The 16971-nt window shown below is 33.6% G+C and overlaps 1 protein-coding gene across 2 annotated transcripts in view; it reads right to left on the bottom strand.

Moving 5' to 3' along the window:
* LOC132543992 (rho GTPase-activating protein 26-like) overlaps nt 1-16864 on the bottom strand; it is a 49522-nt gene extending 32658 nt beyond the window's left edge. For both annotated transcript variants that reach the window (XM_060207552.1, XM_060207559.1), the window contains exons 1-9: nt 16655-16864; nt 11654-11749; nt 4660-4721; nt 4315-4383; nt 2595-2696; nt 1972-2082; nt 1349-1391; nt 558-619; nt 284-358 (exon numbers count right to left, since the gene is read on the bottom strand). In XM_060207552.1, coding sequence (XP_060063535.1) covers nt 284-358; nt 558-619; nt 1349-1391; nt 1972-2082; nt 2595-2696; nt 4315-4383; nt 4660-4721; nt 11654-11749; nt 16655-16808 — 774 coding nt within the window. In that variant the 5' untranslated portion in view covers nt 16809-16864. The remainder of the gene's footprint in view (nt 1-283; nt 359-557; nt 620-1348; nt 1392-1971; nt 2083-2594; nt 2697-4314; nt 4384-4659; nt 4722-11653; nt 11750-16654) is intronic.
* Nucleotides 16865-16971: the final 107 nt, after the last annotated feature.

Genomic DNA, 16971 nt, shown 5'->3' with positions numbered 1-16971 from the left:
ATTTTAATCTTTTTTGAGAATATTGCCATTTAAGATTTTTAACATTTGTCTTTTGCCTTTTAGTCTGTTTCATGTTATTTCCATTTTGAATTGCTGTGACCTTTTATGTGTTGACAGGCCGTTAAATTTGTAATAATAATTATTAATGATACTCCATACTGATTTTTTTACTTTAGTTGGTATCTGTTCCTAACTTCTTTTGATAATTACTGGACCGTGACTCCTCAACTCTGGTCAGTATCCGTACACAACTTCTACACCAAATCACTTGTTAGAGACTTACCGTTCCTCTGTTATCTAAAGTTTTTAACATCAATTTTTCAGTCTGCTCCCGGGTCATTTCAAAACTCTCTCTTGTCTAAAAATAGAAAAAGAAAACAAACGTAAGCAAGTGTTAGGTGTGTTAGGAGTTTATGAAATGTATCATGCATGAAAAGATCAAACAAAACAATTTTGTCAAACACTGTATGTTTTGATCGTCGTTAGCTCTCTCCCCACCCCCACCTCCACCTCAACTACCTCAAACTTTTTGTTTATTGTCAGGTAAGAACCCTCACCTTCTGCAGTATCTTCTGTAGTTGAGATGAGTAATCATTTAATTCAGTCTTTGCTTCAAATCCTAAAACAATAAAAACATATATTTACATTGCAATCTGTTTCACAGATAAGGTTAAAGAATCGGCATGAGACAGTTTAATTTCTATCATCTAATTTTCTCTACACTAAAAAACCTGATTCATTTATTTCTAGCTTACGAATGCATAACGGGTTTTCTTTTCTCCACTTTTATCTTTTGTCTCAGGAAATATAGAACAATATCAAAGCATGTCACTTTACACAGATCTCAAATTATTAAATACATTCAAAAGTACTTATAAAATTTTGTTCAGAATAACAAAGACAGCTCCAGACACTCCGGGAACATGATCATATATACAAGTTAGTGTTAACAAAGACAGCTCCAGACACTCCGGGAACATGATCATATATACAAGTTAGTGTTAACAAAGACAGCTCCAGACACTCCGGGAACATGATCATATATACAAGTTAGTGTTAACAAAGACAGCTCCAGACACTCCGGGAACATGATCATATATACAAGTTAGTGTTAACAAAGACAGCTCCAGACACTCCGGGAACATGATCATATATACAAGTTAGTGTTAACAAAGACAGCTCCAGACACTCCGGGAACATGATCATATATACAAGTTAGTGTTAACAAAGACAGCTCCAGTCACTCCGGGAACATGATCATATATACAAGTTAGTGTTAACAAAGACAGCTCCAGACACTGCGGAAACATGATCATATATACAAGTTAGAGTTGTATGCTCTACGTACCTTCATGATAAAATGTAAACAAGCTGTACATAAAAGCCAAAATCTGGAATAAAGCAAAGAATGATTGTAAGACAATATAACAATAAATCTAACAGTGTATTACAAGTACTGTAATGAAAAACTTTGGTATTTCTATCATTACTTAGGTCGGTGACAATTTCCAACTCGACAGTCTGCTCACTGGTGTATTTTGTAGCATATATAAGATAAATTACAGGTGTGTACATAGATGTAACTTATTGATTTTTCCACAAAATAGCCACAGTGGTTTTCATTTCTTAAGAAAATGACAATGGTATGGCATTAACGTAGAAGTAAGTAAGAATTCTTATGGTAATCAAGAATCTTTAAAGTCTGTACAAAATTTCAAATCTTTTTTATATAGTTACAGTGCAAGAAATGTGTACTGCTGGGTCTGTATCTACAAATGACTTACAGAATTATGAACAAATAGTGTCAGAATTTGACAACTCACAAGAGTACATAACTCAAAGTGCAGGAAAAATCTGTTTAGTTGCTTCCTTTAATATATATGGGAGTTTACTCTTGGTAAAAATAACAACAACATAACAAAATTATGGTCGCATTTGTTACTGATTTAGCAACACTCTTTAGGACCTTACCATTTCTACAAAGTCAAATTTCTTCCTCTCCTGTACTTCTTGAACCTTAAGTACATATTTCATTGAAGCTTCTCGAAATCCTCGACACTCCATCTCCAGCTGGGCATCGGCCTAAAATGATTACATGATGGAAAATGGTCACAAGAAATCAAATTAAATCATTTTTTTATGAATTTATCAATTAAGTGTTAAAACCAGACAATATATGTGAGACTTGAACTTTATTTTAAACAAAAAATATTGGCAAGTCATCAACTTTTAGTGTTAAAAAAGACAGTATCTGTGAGATATACATAATGTCCTTGACCTTACCTTGTGTAACACTTTGTCCTTGGCCTCTATACACTGTAATTTACTTCCTGTAACATGTTACCCTTGACCTCTATGTATGTAACCTTACCTCCTATAGCATGTTGTCTTTGACCTCTAGGTACTGTAATCTTACTTTCTGTAACACAGTGTCCTTGACCTGTAAGTACTGAAACCTTACCTCCTGTAACATGTTGTCCTTCCCCTCTATGTACTATAACTTACTTCCTGTAACACAGTGTCCTTGACCTCTATGTACTATAACTTACTTCCTGTCACACAGTGTCCTTGACCTCTATGAACTGTAACCTTACCTCCTGTAGCATGTTATCATTTACTTTTGTCTTTAAATTAAGGTAACGCTCCATTGACTGACAAATCTTGACTGTCTGTTTGTCGAAAGACTTTTTCTCATCCTGTAAAATAAAATAATTTACGACAACTTATTACTGTATAGTGGATCTCCCAACACAAGGCTACATACATTACTTTAAATTTTCTAAATCTCCCTTGAATAATCTTCTGAGTGTAAATTGTGAAGGTCGAAAAGATTAGTTTCTAAAGAGAATGTCACACTTTTTTTTAATGCTGTCCTTTAACAATTTTGTTTTTCTTTTTTCAATTTACATTATTCATGAATCAAAATTACACAAAATAACTTAAAACATTTAAAATACTGCATTGACATTCAACAATGATGAATTAACACACCCAAAATATTTCCAAAAGTAAACAATTCCAGTACATGGAAACTACGATAAGTACAATAGTCAACAAGCAAAAAGCACAAAAATCTTACAATAAGTTTTACATTCCTGATCAATATCCAATAATTTCTGAGAGATTGAGTTTTGCTGTGATTTGTAGCTTTACATTCCTGATCAACACCCAGTAATTTCTTAGCGACTGAGTTTTGCTGTGATTTGTACCACTACATTCCTGATCAACACCCAGTAATTTCTTAGCGACTGAGTTTTGCTGTGATTTGTACCACTACATTCCTGATCAATATCCAGTAATTTCTTAGCGATTGAGTTTTGCTGTGATTTGTACCACTACATTCCTGATCAATATCCAATAATTTCTTAGCGATTGAGTTTTGCTGTGATTTGTACCACTACATTCCTGATCAACACCAATAATTTCTTAGCGATTGAGTTTTGCTGTGATTTGTACCACTACATTCCTGATCAACACCCAGTAATTTCTTAGCGACTGAGTTTTGCTGTGATTTGTACCACTACATTCCTGATCAACACCCAGTAATTTCTTAGCGATTGAGTTTTGCTGTGATTTGTACCACTACATTCCTGATCAACACCCAATAATTTCTGAGAGATTGAGTTTTGCTGTGATTTGTACATTAATATTTATCCTCCATTATTTTCCTTTGAAACATCATATATACACCATTCAATGTGAACTCTCATTCTTAGTTATAAAAAGTGCCAGCTCATACAACCAAGCATAACAACAGATTGCTACTGGCTAACACTTAGGTGTATATATCAGACATCCATTTCAAAGAGAAACAGAAGTGTTAGTTTACACATGATGTACATGTGTATAAAGTCAAGTTCTGTATAATACATGTACAATGTATATCTGCAGCTTGTCAAGGTGCAGTGGTGCACCAGTCTAATTGCATAATCTCTATATTTTGCAGCTCAGGGAGAACAAAACACATGACCATCAATTAACTGTAGTTGAAATAACAAGGAGTCTGTGATAATTTTATCTAGGATTCCTACGCCTGTCAATCAACCCTTGTTTATTATTGTTGTTCCTATCTGAATTCCACTGTAGTTAATAGAAATGTTTGTTGAACAGATACAGACATATATATATAGGGTCAAATTGCCTTTGGTCCCAGAATTTAATTGTAAAATTTTGGTTGTTGAAGTTTTAATCCAGCAAATTGATCATTCACTTGTAAAGTACACCTAATTGAATTTGTGGAAATTGTAATATTTTCATGTGTCTGATCATTATTTCCACGAGTTTCCTTGTCTAGTAGTATAACACACTTTATACCTTGACAGAACCTAGTTGCTCCTTTCTGAACTTTTCTAGTCTCTGAAACTGGTCAGCAGCATTAGAAATCTGTCATTAAAAAGATTCAAACGTTCCTGTTAATAGTTATAGATCTCAAATTGTTTCAAAGTCATTTAAAAATGAAATATTTCAAACCAAACTTTAATTCTAATCTGTGATATTATTCTATCCCCTTAATAAAACGAGACATAGATAAAATATAATGTATAATAATTAATATTGGCATTTTATTCATATGAAGTAAAAATGACTATGATAACCGTATTTGATTTTGTCAGCTTGGTAAAATCAAAGAAGATATCAATAAGGTTGTTTTGTACTTACCATTCGATCCCTTTCATCTTCCACACGAAGGATCAGTCTTCCAAACTCTTTCAGGGCACCAGCTGTGAAATCAGAATGACACAAGTTTTAATACAAATAGGAAACAATGACCTGAAAATATTACTGTAAGGTCAGAAATTATTGCATTGATACATTCTATAAACATCCTTTTTGGGAAAAAATGTGAAAGGCATATAAATATAAATTCATTTTTCCTCAATCACAATATTGTAACCCTGGTAAAATACTAGCCGCAATATACCACTCGGCTAGAGAGAACTTCTCTTTAGCTCGATTGGTTGAGCGTCAGACTAGTAAGCCAGGGGTCCCAGGTTCAATTCCTAGTGGAGGCATTGAAATAAGTAATGACCTCTGTTACACTGGCGCCCATGTAGGGACTCGGGAATAATATTTAGACATGGCCCACCAGCATCACTGTAACCCTTGGAAACTCAAGGACGAGTTATTTCCTTGAGGGGGAGTATGTAACCATGGTAAAACACAAGCCGGTATAAACCACTCAGCTAGAAAGAACTTCTCTTTAGCTAGATTGGTTGAGCATCAGACTAGTTAGTCAAGGGTCCCAGGTTCGATTCCTAGCAGAGGCAATGAAATAAATATTGACCTCTGTTACAATATGAAGGAAGCTCGATTTAATTTCTGTTTAGATTTGATTGTATGACTTTTACTGAAGACACAAAAAGCTGTCCTGATGTCAACAACAATGCACTATAGGAAGTATAGTTTGTTACTGCTTTAAATCCTATTAACAGCCAGGGTCATTTAAGGATGTGCCAGGTTTGGTTGGTGGAGGGAAGCCCCAGTTCCTGGAGAAAAACCACTGCCCTGTGGTCAGAAACTGGTGACAGCCCCATGTAGGTCTCAAAACTACAACCTAGAGTGAAAAGGAGGGTCAAATGGTTTGATCACTCCTCAATAACCCCCCCCCCCCAACTCCGATAGAAAAACAAAGGAGATATCTACCATTCTGATAACAATACATTACAATACTAATGGTAGTACTATAGAGATAAAACAATAATAATTTGTGTGAAATACATTATAGAATTAAGAGTCTGGAATATCTATTTCCTGTTATTTATTCATTGTAATGGTTGATATATCAAAGCAGTTCTTTATCTCAAGATTCAACATAAATATGAAAAACAGATCTTTAAGTTTTAACATTTTAAATTTAAACCATTGTCTTTGTTACAGCTTTGTGAAACATATATCTCTTTTATTTTTTTAAGTTTTTGCTGAAAAAATGAAAATAAACCTATGAAAAAACAAATTTAAAGAAATTACAGTTAATGCTTTATGTGGCCAAAAACACAATCAGTTTCTTATTTAACAAAAACAGAATGGCACATTAAAGACAAATCTAACATAAATAAGAACATATCCAAGTCATTTCTGATTTACACGAACAAAGAACAAATCCTTTAGGTACCTATATGGTATGTGTGTGCAAATGTACATTATAGTAATGTAAATGTTACCAAACAAATTCTACAGTATAATGATATATAAGGGTATGTGGTATTAATTAGTGTATATGTTTACTTACATCTGATCTATATGATTTTACGGTACATTACAATATTGTTACCCCACCAACCCGGCATACTTCTGATGGAAGAACTAAGTGTTTGGATAAATACATTGTACATAAATTAATGAGAATGTATGCTTTGAGTGTAACAGTAGCTATGCAGCTCAATGTTCTTTCATCAACTTGTGGTTTCTGATATTATGGAGTGAAAAATTTTGGTAAGATTCCAGAAAAGCCGAACTAGAGATACATACTGATATTATTTCTACAGATTGAGCTTTGTCTCTATCAATCAACCGACAAGTAAAAGAAGATCAATAAAAACAATTAAACGTTCATCACATTCCAAAAATATTTAAAGATGGAAGTACCATGTGTCTACAAGGACTACCAGCCCATAAATTGTGTGATGTATATGGAGCAGGATAGGGGGGGGGGGGAGCAGCTAAAAAAGAGCAGATGCACTTCAATCAATCCCACATACATAAGGCAGGGTATAAAGTACGAAGCAGAGCAGCTGATCATTCCCAAGTAAATAACATGTATAGGGGTCACTTGGTCTGTTGTTAAAGATTGAGGTCAGAATCGAGTTACAGATGCTGACAGTATAGCAAATATTCATGTGTACATCATCATAATATTTTGTACTCAGAGGTAACCTCATGTTCAATTCTTTACACTTCACCATTTGATAAATATATTGTATGTAAACAACCTTACATTATTGTTCTTAAATTAAATACATTATTATAGAATGCTGGAACAAGACTATGAACATTGTAACTAGAAATATTCACCTCACTGTTCCTGATAAGCAAACTATTTCTCAAGGATAATTAAATCTGCGGGAAACTGGACGGAGTTTATCTTGAGGAAATATTCTGATGAACTATTTATGCTGATACAAACCTGACACGCTGTAAACTATTTGCCTTTCTGTTTGTGACAATGAAATGATGTTTGCCTCAGAAGGATTTGATGATCAGAATTTATATATTAAAAATCTATATCTAACTGTTTTACTAAACCAATAGGGAAATGTACCTTATAAACAAATATTTTGAATTAAAGCAATACCAAGCTACATGTGAATACAAGCTATAAGCCATTCCATTTTCTTCACTGTCAGGTATACTATCTAACACACTGAAGGGTCAGGTTGGGGTGGCCACCTGCCTCTGGTGAGTTGAAGTACTGACCCAGCTGGATGAGAATCAGGATGAATTGGGCTATCTCAGCATATTTTGATTAGTTTTGTTAATATAGCTCTGTAGATTTATCTATATCCCCTAAGACCATTGAAGCTTTTCTATCAATTAAGGTCAAAACACAGTTATACAGTTATACTATTTTTGAAACAATTACTGGTACATTCTGAGTATGTGGTTTCTTTCCATTTCTCTCTTACCATAGGTTCTTCCTTGTATGTACTTTATAATTCCTGATGCCCACCATCGTTTGATTGATTACTATTGTTTTTCCAAAGTGAAATTTTCTCCCTTCTTTCTTTGATCTGCTTTTGCTCTGAATTATGTAAAATTTGAAAATCCCTCTGAAGAAATAATGGTTAAGCTGTCAAATCCAGGATGGTCACCTGCTAGCTGTTTTGTCTTTCAGATCAGTTTAAAAATCAAAAGGGCACAACTAGGGATCAAGAGGAACCCACATATGAAATTTGAGAAAGATCTATTCAATGCTTCTCACAAAATTGTGATTAAACATTTTCATTGTAAGATTCAAAGAAGGCTTCCTGTCAGCCATTTTGTTTTTCTAATAAGTCCAAAAATCAAACAGACACAAATAGGGACCATGGGGAAAGTTCACATGCAATTTGATAAAAGTCCATTTTGTATTTCTCAAGATTGTAATGATAACAAGAATGGTTAAATGACAGACGACGGATAAACAAACAATATATGCACAGAGATTTCATCATGAACAGTTTACTATCTGACATTGCTGGGCTGAAAGTTCACACAAAAAACTAGAAGAAAATTGAAAGTTTCAAAAGGATTAGCTGTTAGTAACTCCTAAATTCGCAGATAAGCTTGAGAAATTTTGATCACTGTTAAAGCTTTTATCTCCTCATGGTGAAAATTTTCGAAAATAACAAACTTTACACTACTCTAGTTGGCATGTATATGTATATTCAACATTCATCAGAACCCTCTCAAAAATAACAATCTTTACACTAAACTCTACCTGGTTCATATATACCCAATATTCATCAGAACCCTCTCGAAAATAACAATTTTTACACTTCTCTACCTGGTTCATATATGTGTATACACAATATTCATCAGAACCGTCTCGAAAATAACAATCTTTACACTAAAATCTACCAGGTACATATATACCCAATATTCATTCTGCCACTGGGTAAGGCATTGATAGATCATTTATGCATGAATTCAGGTACCAACTACATGCTTGTCATTACTGTAACACCCTGGGCCACTTCATTGCAGTGAATTGAGGGACTCATATTCCTTATATTCTAGCATTTAAAATGGCAAAGTTCACTTAATTTATACTGCATACACTGATAAGACTGCATGAATACATGACAGACAGGTCTTGCTGAGTGCACATGCCATGTATATTACATGAATATATACATGACACACAGGTCTTGTTCAGCGCACATGCCAGGTATAATATATGAATATATCATCAATATACACACATGATGTGATACCTATAAATGTATCATTATCAACACAGGCTCAACACAATGAACAAGTCTGTGCATTTAAACACTTGGAATATGTAGAGACAAATTACAAATATTATTAAATTAATTAAATAAAAGGTATGATGACAACGTTTCTATAAAAATCTAATAATTTTTTTTTAATATGATCGATGAATTACAACCATTTACATTAATGATCACAATGAACACACTTATTGGGGTTAAAATTATAAAATACTAGGTTAAGCATTTGATCAGTAACTTCCTGTAGCTCATGACTTCATAACAAGAAACTGATCATGAACAGGATCCACAATAATCAATCAAGATTTTTTATCTTAATTTTTAAATTCTCGATAGAACTTTCAAACAATTTCACACTTTCAATTTGAGAAAATGAACCACAAAGAGTACTATTAAATAATAGACACAAATTGTTATCAAGCAGGTCCTCAACTGCAGGATGACATCCATGACCAACAAGAATCAAATATCTCACAATAGAATACACTAAAGCACCAAATTCATGTAACAAAGTAACACGAGATTATTATAGACTGTCATACTTGAGAAACACTCATAGAGTATTTGCAGAATCATGTTCATATGAAAAGTTAGATCAAATTCTGTCACATCATAACCATCAACTGAATCACTGTAACTTTATATAGCTGTCCAGCTCTGAACTCATATATTACACAAGAAATTAGATATTCTGATATTTCATCAAAAGTATAATTTGCAGTATCATGTTACATCAGTACTCTACAGTAATTCAAAGCTTTAGTCATATTTTCATATTTTGATACTTGTATTCTCTCACACATATCTATTTTTACACATTGTTTATAATAAGGGGTGTGTTATTTGTTATCAGAATTTTAGAAGCTTACTTGACTAAAAAAAACCAGGTACAACATTTAACTGAGATATATTTCAGTAGTACTTATTTCCCTTTGAAGTGATGATAATATTATGTACATGAATATATAAATATAGGTATACATGATAATGTACATGTATGTCAGTTACCTGTCCAATTCTTACTATATATATCCCCATAACATTCTATAACGCTTCCTGATATTTATACATTATGGTATCGAATATGATTTTATATGAATTAATCAATCATTCCAAATTGAAACTTTTCAAATTATTTCCAAAAGCTTCATTTGAAACACTCTAACATATACACACCTCCAGCATAAAGTTTGCATTCTGTATGTGTTTCTACTTAAGATAGGTAAGTGTATAACATATGTTATGTACCATATATCAAATGTTTAAGTAGTAAGATCTTGAAGCTCATCTTTGACAAGAATTAGAGCAGGTATTTGAAATGTGAGAGTATACAGTCTAAAGTACAAGAACCATTCAGTCAATGGCAACCAGTAAGAGAGACCAATCCTTTTCTGACAGATTTTAACACAAATGTCCTGGAATCAATATCATTATTGTCTATCTTGTCCCAAGAGGTCTCCATAAAAGTCTGTAACCTATCACCACATCAAAGCCGACATGGACTCTCCCACGAATAAACCTTGACTAGACTATTCTTCTGTTCAAATGGTAGAAAAAATAAGCCAACATTGTGCAGATTGTATAGATTTTATACAAAGTGTACTTTTATGAGGCTTGATGTTTTGAACATGCACAATCTCCCAAATGGAAATTCTGAAAAGCTGGCAGGCCTAGGTACAACACAACTGTAGCACTTGTAGACCTTGACCTTTGACCCAATAGGCCAGCTGACGTCTTGCTTTATTTTGACTAACCCAGCTTCTTATTATATCAGTTGTACCTCAACAGATTTATCAGTAACAGAGCAGAAAAGGTATCCAGAAAAAAGTCTCATGTAACTTTGTAACAGAGGTCTTAACTTCTTTCAATGCCTCCGCTAGGAATCGAACCCGTGACCCCTGGCTTACTAGTCTGACACTCAACCAATCTAGCTAAAGAGAAGTTCTCTCTAGCCCAGTGGTATATTGCGGCTAGTATTTTACCAGGGTTACATACTCCCCCTCCAGGAAATAACTTGTCCTTGAATTTCCAGGAGTTACAGTGATGCTGGTGGGGCATGGCTAAGTATTTTTCCTGAGTCCCTACATGGGCGCCAATGTAACAGAGGTCATTTTTTATCTCAATGCCTCCGCTAGGAATCAAACCCGGAACCCGTGGCGTACTAGTCTGACGCTCAACCAATCGAACTAAAGAGAAGTTCTCTCTAGCCCAGTGGTATATTGCAGCCAGTATTTTACCAGGGTTACAACTTCACAATATAATACATTTTAAACATCCTTGAAAGAATAATCCATGTAGGTTATACAGTGTAGGGTGATGTCTCACTACTTTAGAAAATACCTGAACCATTCATTCTTAATGTATGTTGATGTTGAAATACGGGGTACACATAGCTTAAGCCCCTACTGTTACGCCATCACCAAAGTTGGAGTGATAAAAAACAGCCAGACACTTTTTTTCAATGGAGATGTAAGACCCCAATCCTCCAATTCAATATAATTGCCAGGTCACAATTGTTTACAATATCTCACAGTAGTTTGTAATTGGTGAGAGTTATCTCTTTTTTACTCTAGTTGCTTATGAGTTTTAAAGAATGCAAAGTCTGACTACAATCACGAAAAAGTCATATAGTACTGACAATATTTAATCACAACATACACTATGTATACATGTGAAACAGGTTTGAATGAGTGACCTGACTTATATCATGCAAAGCTTACCTATTCTGTCCTCATCCTCTGTCGTCTTCTCGCCAATACACTCAAACTTAAAGTCAATCAACTTGGTTGCAAACTTGCGCTGGGCAAGGCCAAGATCTGAAAAAAGAAACCAAACTTCAAATACCTTGTATATATATATATATATATATAAAATAACTAAAAAATCTGACATTGTTCATCTAAAACATACTACATTGTAGCAGTATTTGGGATTGAAAGCTAAAATGAGTCAGGACATTGACAAATCGATCAAATACTGTTCATATTGTGCTTATGTGACAGTAATTTTTGTTGCATTTTTCCGGTTTAGACCAGAGCACTAGTTCCTAAATTTTGATGAGGACCAACGCTAAGAGATACAGATGGTTTTCAAAAGTTGGGCAAGCTCACAGGAAAAGCATGAGACAAGGACTCAAATATACCAGTCCCAAAAATCAATGAGTGAAATGTTAAGAAGTTGTATATCATTCTAACCTGCAGTGATGGCAAAACATAATAAACAAAGAGCAGATTCATACATGTGTGCAAAAACAAAACACAATACACGAGCAAGTGTTGTAGAAGACTACGTATGTGTAAAGTCAAACATGTACATGTTGTGTCATCTTATTCTACACATACAATGTAAATCCTGGTCAAAGCCAAGATTTTGTGTTCATCTCTATATGAAAACTAGACTGAAGTGTGATGGTAATGACAATGAGTATAAAAACCCATCAGGCAAGTACATGGTGATGCAATAAAACGGCTTACTGGTACATTCCCACCTTCATGCTCTATGTACCATCTGTGTGCATCATACATTGGAATAGCCCTTAAAATGATTTACAACATAAGATATTTTTAAATACTTTTTTTTCCAAACAATATTTTATGGGCCGTGAATTTTATTTCTTGTAATTAGGACATCAAGAGAATGGTTAAATTTTTCTACTGACTGGCACCTAATACATACAGATACAGCACCATAGGGAAATTATGATGTAACAAATTAAATATATTTGTACTTTTGATTCTGCCAGCAATATATACAGTACATATACAAATAGCTAGGCCCAATCAAGATAAGGTTTCTATTTGTAGTCATATATGGATAGTTTTTCTTCCATGGAAATAGATGAAAATTTCTCATTTGCTGATAAATTTTCAATACTACTTATGAGAATTCAGTTCATTAAACTCCATCATTTTTATGCTGTTTTCGTAACACCAATATATGTAATTATTATATTTATATAAATATCATCAAATGCTCCAAGTATGTGGCATTTTGTATCTATTTCTGAAAACAAATTCATTAAAGTTTGCCCTCAGCCTAGGCTCCCCTTGCGGTTTCGGTTGTTTCACGTACATTGGCTTAGACTTTCCCCTTAATTGCTAAATTGCTAAGTCTATCTTTGCCCTATATTTCTACTAGGGACTAATCTTCTCCTAAAACCTAGATTAATTCCATAATTCACTCACTTTCAGCCAATATCACATGTAACCCCTTGCCTCTTTTCATAGTTATTCATAATATTGTTTAAAGATTCAGCACATTTGACACTATGACCTTGAAAGTGGGTCAAGGTACTTTAAATGAACAAATATCTATGCAGCATGCTTGTGCAGTGATTTTTGAGAATATCACATTTGACTCATACTTTTCCTGAGGGACTCGCTTAAATTCCCATTATATATACTCATAACTGGACTCATCAAAGTATTTAACTGTTCTCTGGACTCATCTGAAAAAAATCCGACCTAAATCATGATCACTGGCTTGTGACCAGTCAAACATGACTCAGCTGGACCTCTTGCTTAAAAGTTGATGTAGACAGAACTTTGTAAAACAATCAATACACAACATCGTGGTTTAATAACAAATAGCAATTACTGGTACCACTTCAGCAAAATCATTGGTCTATATTTATATCAGTTTAAAATAACACTGCAAAACATTTTCATTGAGAATCTGAATAGCTAGAATTCTGTTGTATAGCTTATTACTGACCAGACAAAACTTTCTCCTTTTCTGTTTACACATCTGTTTTTTATTCTGATCAACACTGACTGTTCTTTGGCAGTGCGAAGTATTTCACTGACAAGTGTGTTTATGTTTCTATAGTAAATAATATCCTCTGGTCTGTATTAACAGCCAGCTAGGCGTTATTAACTCCGAGGAATTTTCGCCAGTTTTACAGGAGCTTACAGTGATGATATATATCTATATTTACCGGAGTTCAAAGTTTTCACCAAAGTGTACGATTGGTTATTCCAATTTTCTGTGACATGCTTTGTCCTTTTAGGACAATAATGAAAATGATTTGTACCATAATTATATAATGAATCAATTAATCAGAAGTACCACCACATAAAAATGTATCTATACATATATGTATATATCATGAATGATAACTGTTATGATACCAGGCTTTAAGTTTTACTAGACATGCATATATGGTTGCCTAAGATGAAGCTATACATGCCATGTCTTTGCTGAAAAGTATCCTAGCAATTTCAGGAAGAAGATATTTTAACATAGCTTTATAATTAATATCTTTAGAGTATCAAAATGTGTGTGGGCATGCAGATCTATATTTACATTAGTCCATCTACAATGTCCCTCTTTTACATTTCAATATAAGAAAGGACCACCAAATTTCTTATTACAATCATGTATACAGGGGTATAGGCCTCTAGTATCTATTGTAGGAAGGTATATATATGGTATTGTCCAAATCAAAGATCTGTTCTATTATTAACACATAAGAATCTGATTGTCATGAATTTTATTACTAGGTATAACACAAGTGTACAGGTACAATAATGTATAAGGATCAAGGTCGACCATGAAGAAAACAATTATTATTACTTCAAAAGAACATTGTCTTGTATTCTTATATTTATATCTTATATATTACATTTTTATATTCAAGCATTCACCTTTAAAAAGTCTAGCAAATCATAAAGAGCTAGGTTATATAATGTGAATTATTATATAATATATAGCTATATAGCCATGTATCAGTGTATCAATTAATTTGTATAAACTTACTGATGCCTGATTTGTATTATCATCAGAAAAGGATATGAAATGTACATATAGTAAGATTTATTCTCATATATATATATTGAGTAAGTCAAAATAGTATCTCCCATTGAAATGTATACTATAATAAAGTGTCTGAAATCTGACGGAAAAAAAATAACAAAAAAAAAAAAAAAATGAAAAGGTGTTAATTATATAGTCATCCAAATGTTAACAAAAGTACAGTATATGCTTGATCTCTCTGTTTTTCTTGCTAAGCACAGTGCCTATGGGTAGAAATGTCACCACTGCACCAGGGTAAATGTCATACAGCTGTAGACTTAAAAGATAAAACCATTGACATATTATAACACAACATTTCCCTGTTGATAAAATCATTAAATTTGAATTTGTAGATGGAGAACAACATGGGTAACTCAATATGATAAAGGTATCATATTAAAGTACATGGCCCAGCACTTTTGGAGACTCAGATGTTCAGGTCTTGGAGTACTCATGACTTTCCTGTAGGACTCACTCAAGTTTTGAGAATCCACTTATCTCTTAGTAATAGGAGACTCATCAACATTTCAAAAATGACATTCTAGACTTCCTTCAAAAAAATCCTTTAGAAAATTATGGGTGGTCTCAGGGACTTTGTTCACTGCTTTTTAATAATGGTTTGGTAATGACGGACCATATTTAGGAAAGAGTCTACACAAAGCTTTTACTTTTAGATATAACCTATACTTTTACATACTATACATTTTCTCCATGATAGTAATGTGAAAACAAAAGTAAACAAGATAGAAACAATATCAATGTTCTTTTATTGATCTGGTTTCACTTTGTTTAAACACTTTGTCATAGATCTGTGAGAATCTATGCCTCCCTCTCATCATACAGTACATTAATATTGTTTTTTTTCTGTCTATAATCTGTTTACTATCTTTTCACACTATTTATTATTCACAAGCATACATAAGATTATACAGCAGCCAAAAAAGTTGGTCAGTGTCTTTCCATCTCCTTAAACACTATGTATGCCAGTGGTAGAACATGTGAACGTTTCATGCTTGTCATTTGTCTGACAAAGGGGACCATGTGGTCATCAAAACAACACAATCAAATCTCCTACTGGTTGTAAGAACTTTAGTCTACCATATATATATGTGTGTATGTCATCTCTATTGTTTCAGAGAAACAATCATGTGGCCTGGAAAACACATGGCATGCTTATAAAATACCCTTATATATATCGAAGGACGGTCATTCTGAAGGCCAGTTGCTCTGAAGGTCATTATTATTTACCAGTTTTGGAATATCAGGCCTGTTGGATATTGGGGTTTTCAGGAAATAAAGTAGTCCATACTGCACTATATATCTGAAGAAGATTCAGTTATGTCGACAGAAATATTTTAATAAGGCTTATTTAATGTTCAATAAGTAAACCTAATTTCATTTTTAAATTTGATTAAGTTTTCAGCTAAATCACTTCAGGTGAAGTTTCACATTAAGAATGTTTTGGAATCCCATGTAAGTGTATTGACTAACATCATTTTTAATCATTCTGTTGACCATAAAAGTAACAAGCTTACAGAGAATTCAAATTATACCGATCAATAAAAAAAATTAGTAAACACAAACAAAATACAAACCACATGGTTCATCGCTTAAACATTTTCATTCAATTCGAAAAATATTTCAAACTATCGGTAACTAATAAGATAAGTATAATTGCTACCTGCACTTATATACTGTAACGAAACAAATCCAATAGGATTAATGCTAGACTCCGTTATTGCCATCCCCAGTTTTAAAACAGCGGCCGGCCCCGGTTCAGACTAGCATAGCTATGTTACACAGAGTGGGCGTTTACACAAAGTCGCGCCTCGCACTTATTTACATTTGAACTCAAATATACCCGAACAAACAAATAAGCGCGACATAAGCTCCTGATCTGATATTACCGTAATTCAGTGTATACTTACTTTTGGCGACATGCAAAAGGTTATTTCCATCATTTATCAGCAGCTTGATTGCTTTACTAGTGCGCTCCAATTCTTTCTCGTGATCATGCAGTTTTTCACGAAAGAATGGACTGTCTGTTAAACATTCTGCAAACTCGAGAGGCTCCAGCCCCATTGCAGCTATTAATAGTTCTCAGTTTCTTAATGACAATCACAAAGTAGCGATATTGACGTTTTGTGTTTCATTCATTTTCGTCCACTTCCTGCATAGGGTTAAGATTTGCGCATGCTCCATGTAGGCGGAACTCAACACTTCTCATTTCCGGTTACATTTCGGA

Source organism: Ylistrum balloti, unplaced genomic scaffold, assembly GCF_031769215.1.
Source record: "Ylistrum balloti isolate Yb309-2 unplaced genomic scaffold, AGI_CSIRO_Ybal_v1 Utg369586, whole genome shotgun sequence".
Classification (NCBI taxonomy): Eukaryota; Metazoa; Mollusca; class Bivalvia; order Pectinida; family Pectinidae; genus Ylistrum; species Ylistrum balloti.
Note: the sequence above shows the minus strand (reverse complement) of the source record. Positions and strands in the feature narration are given on the sequence as shown.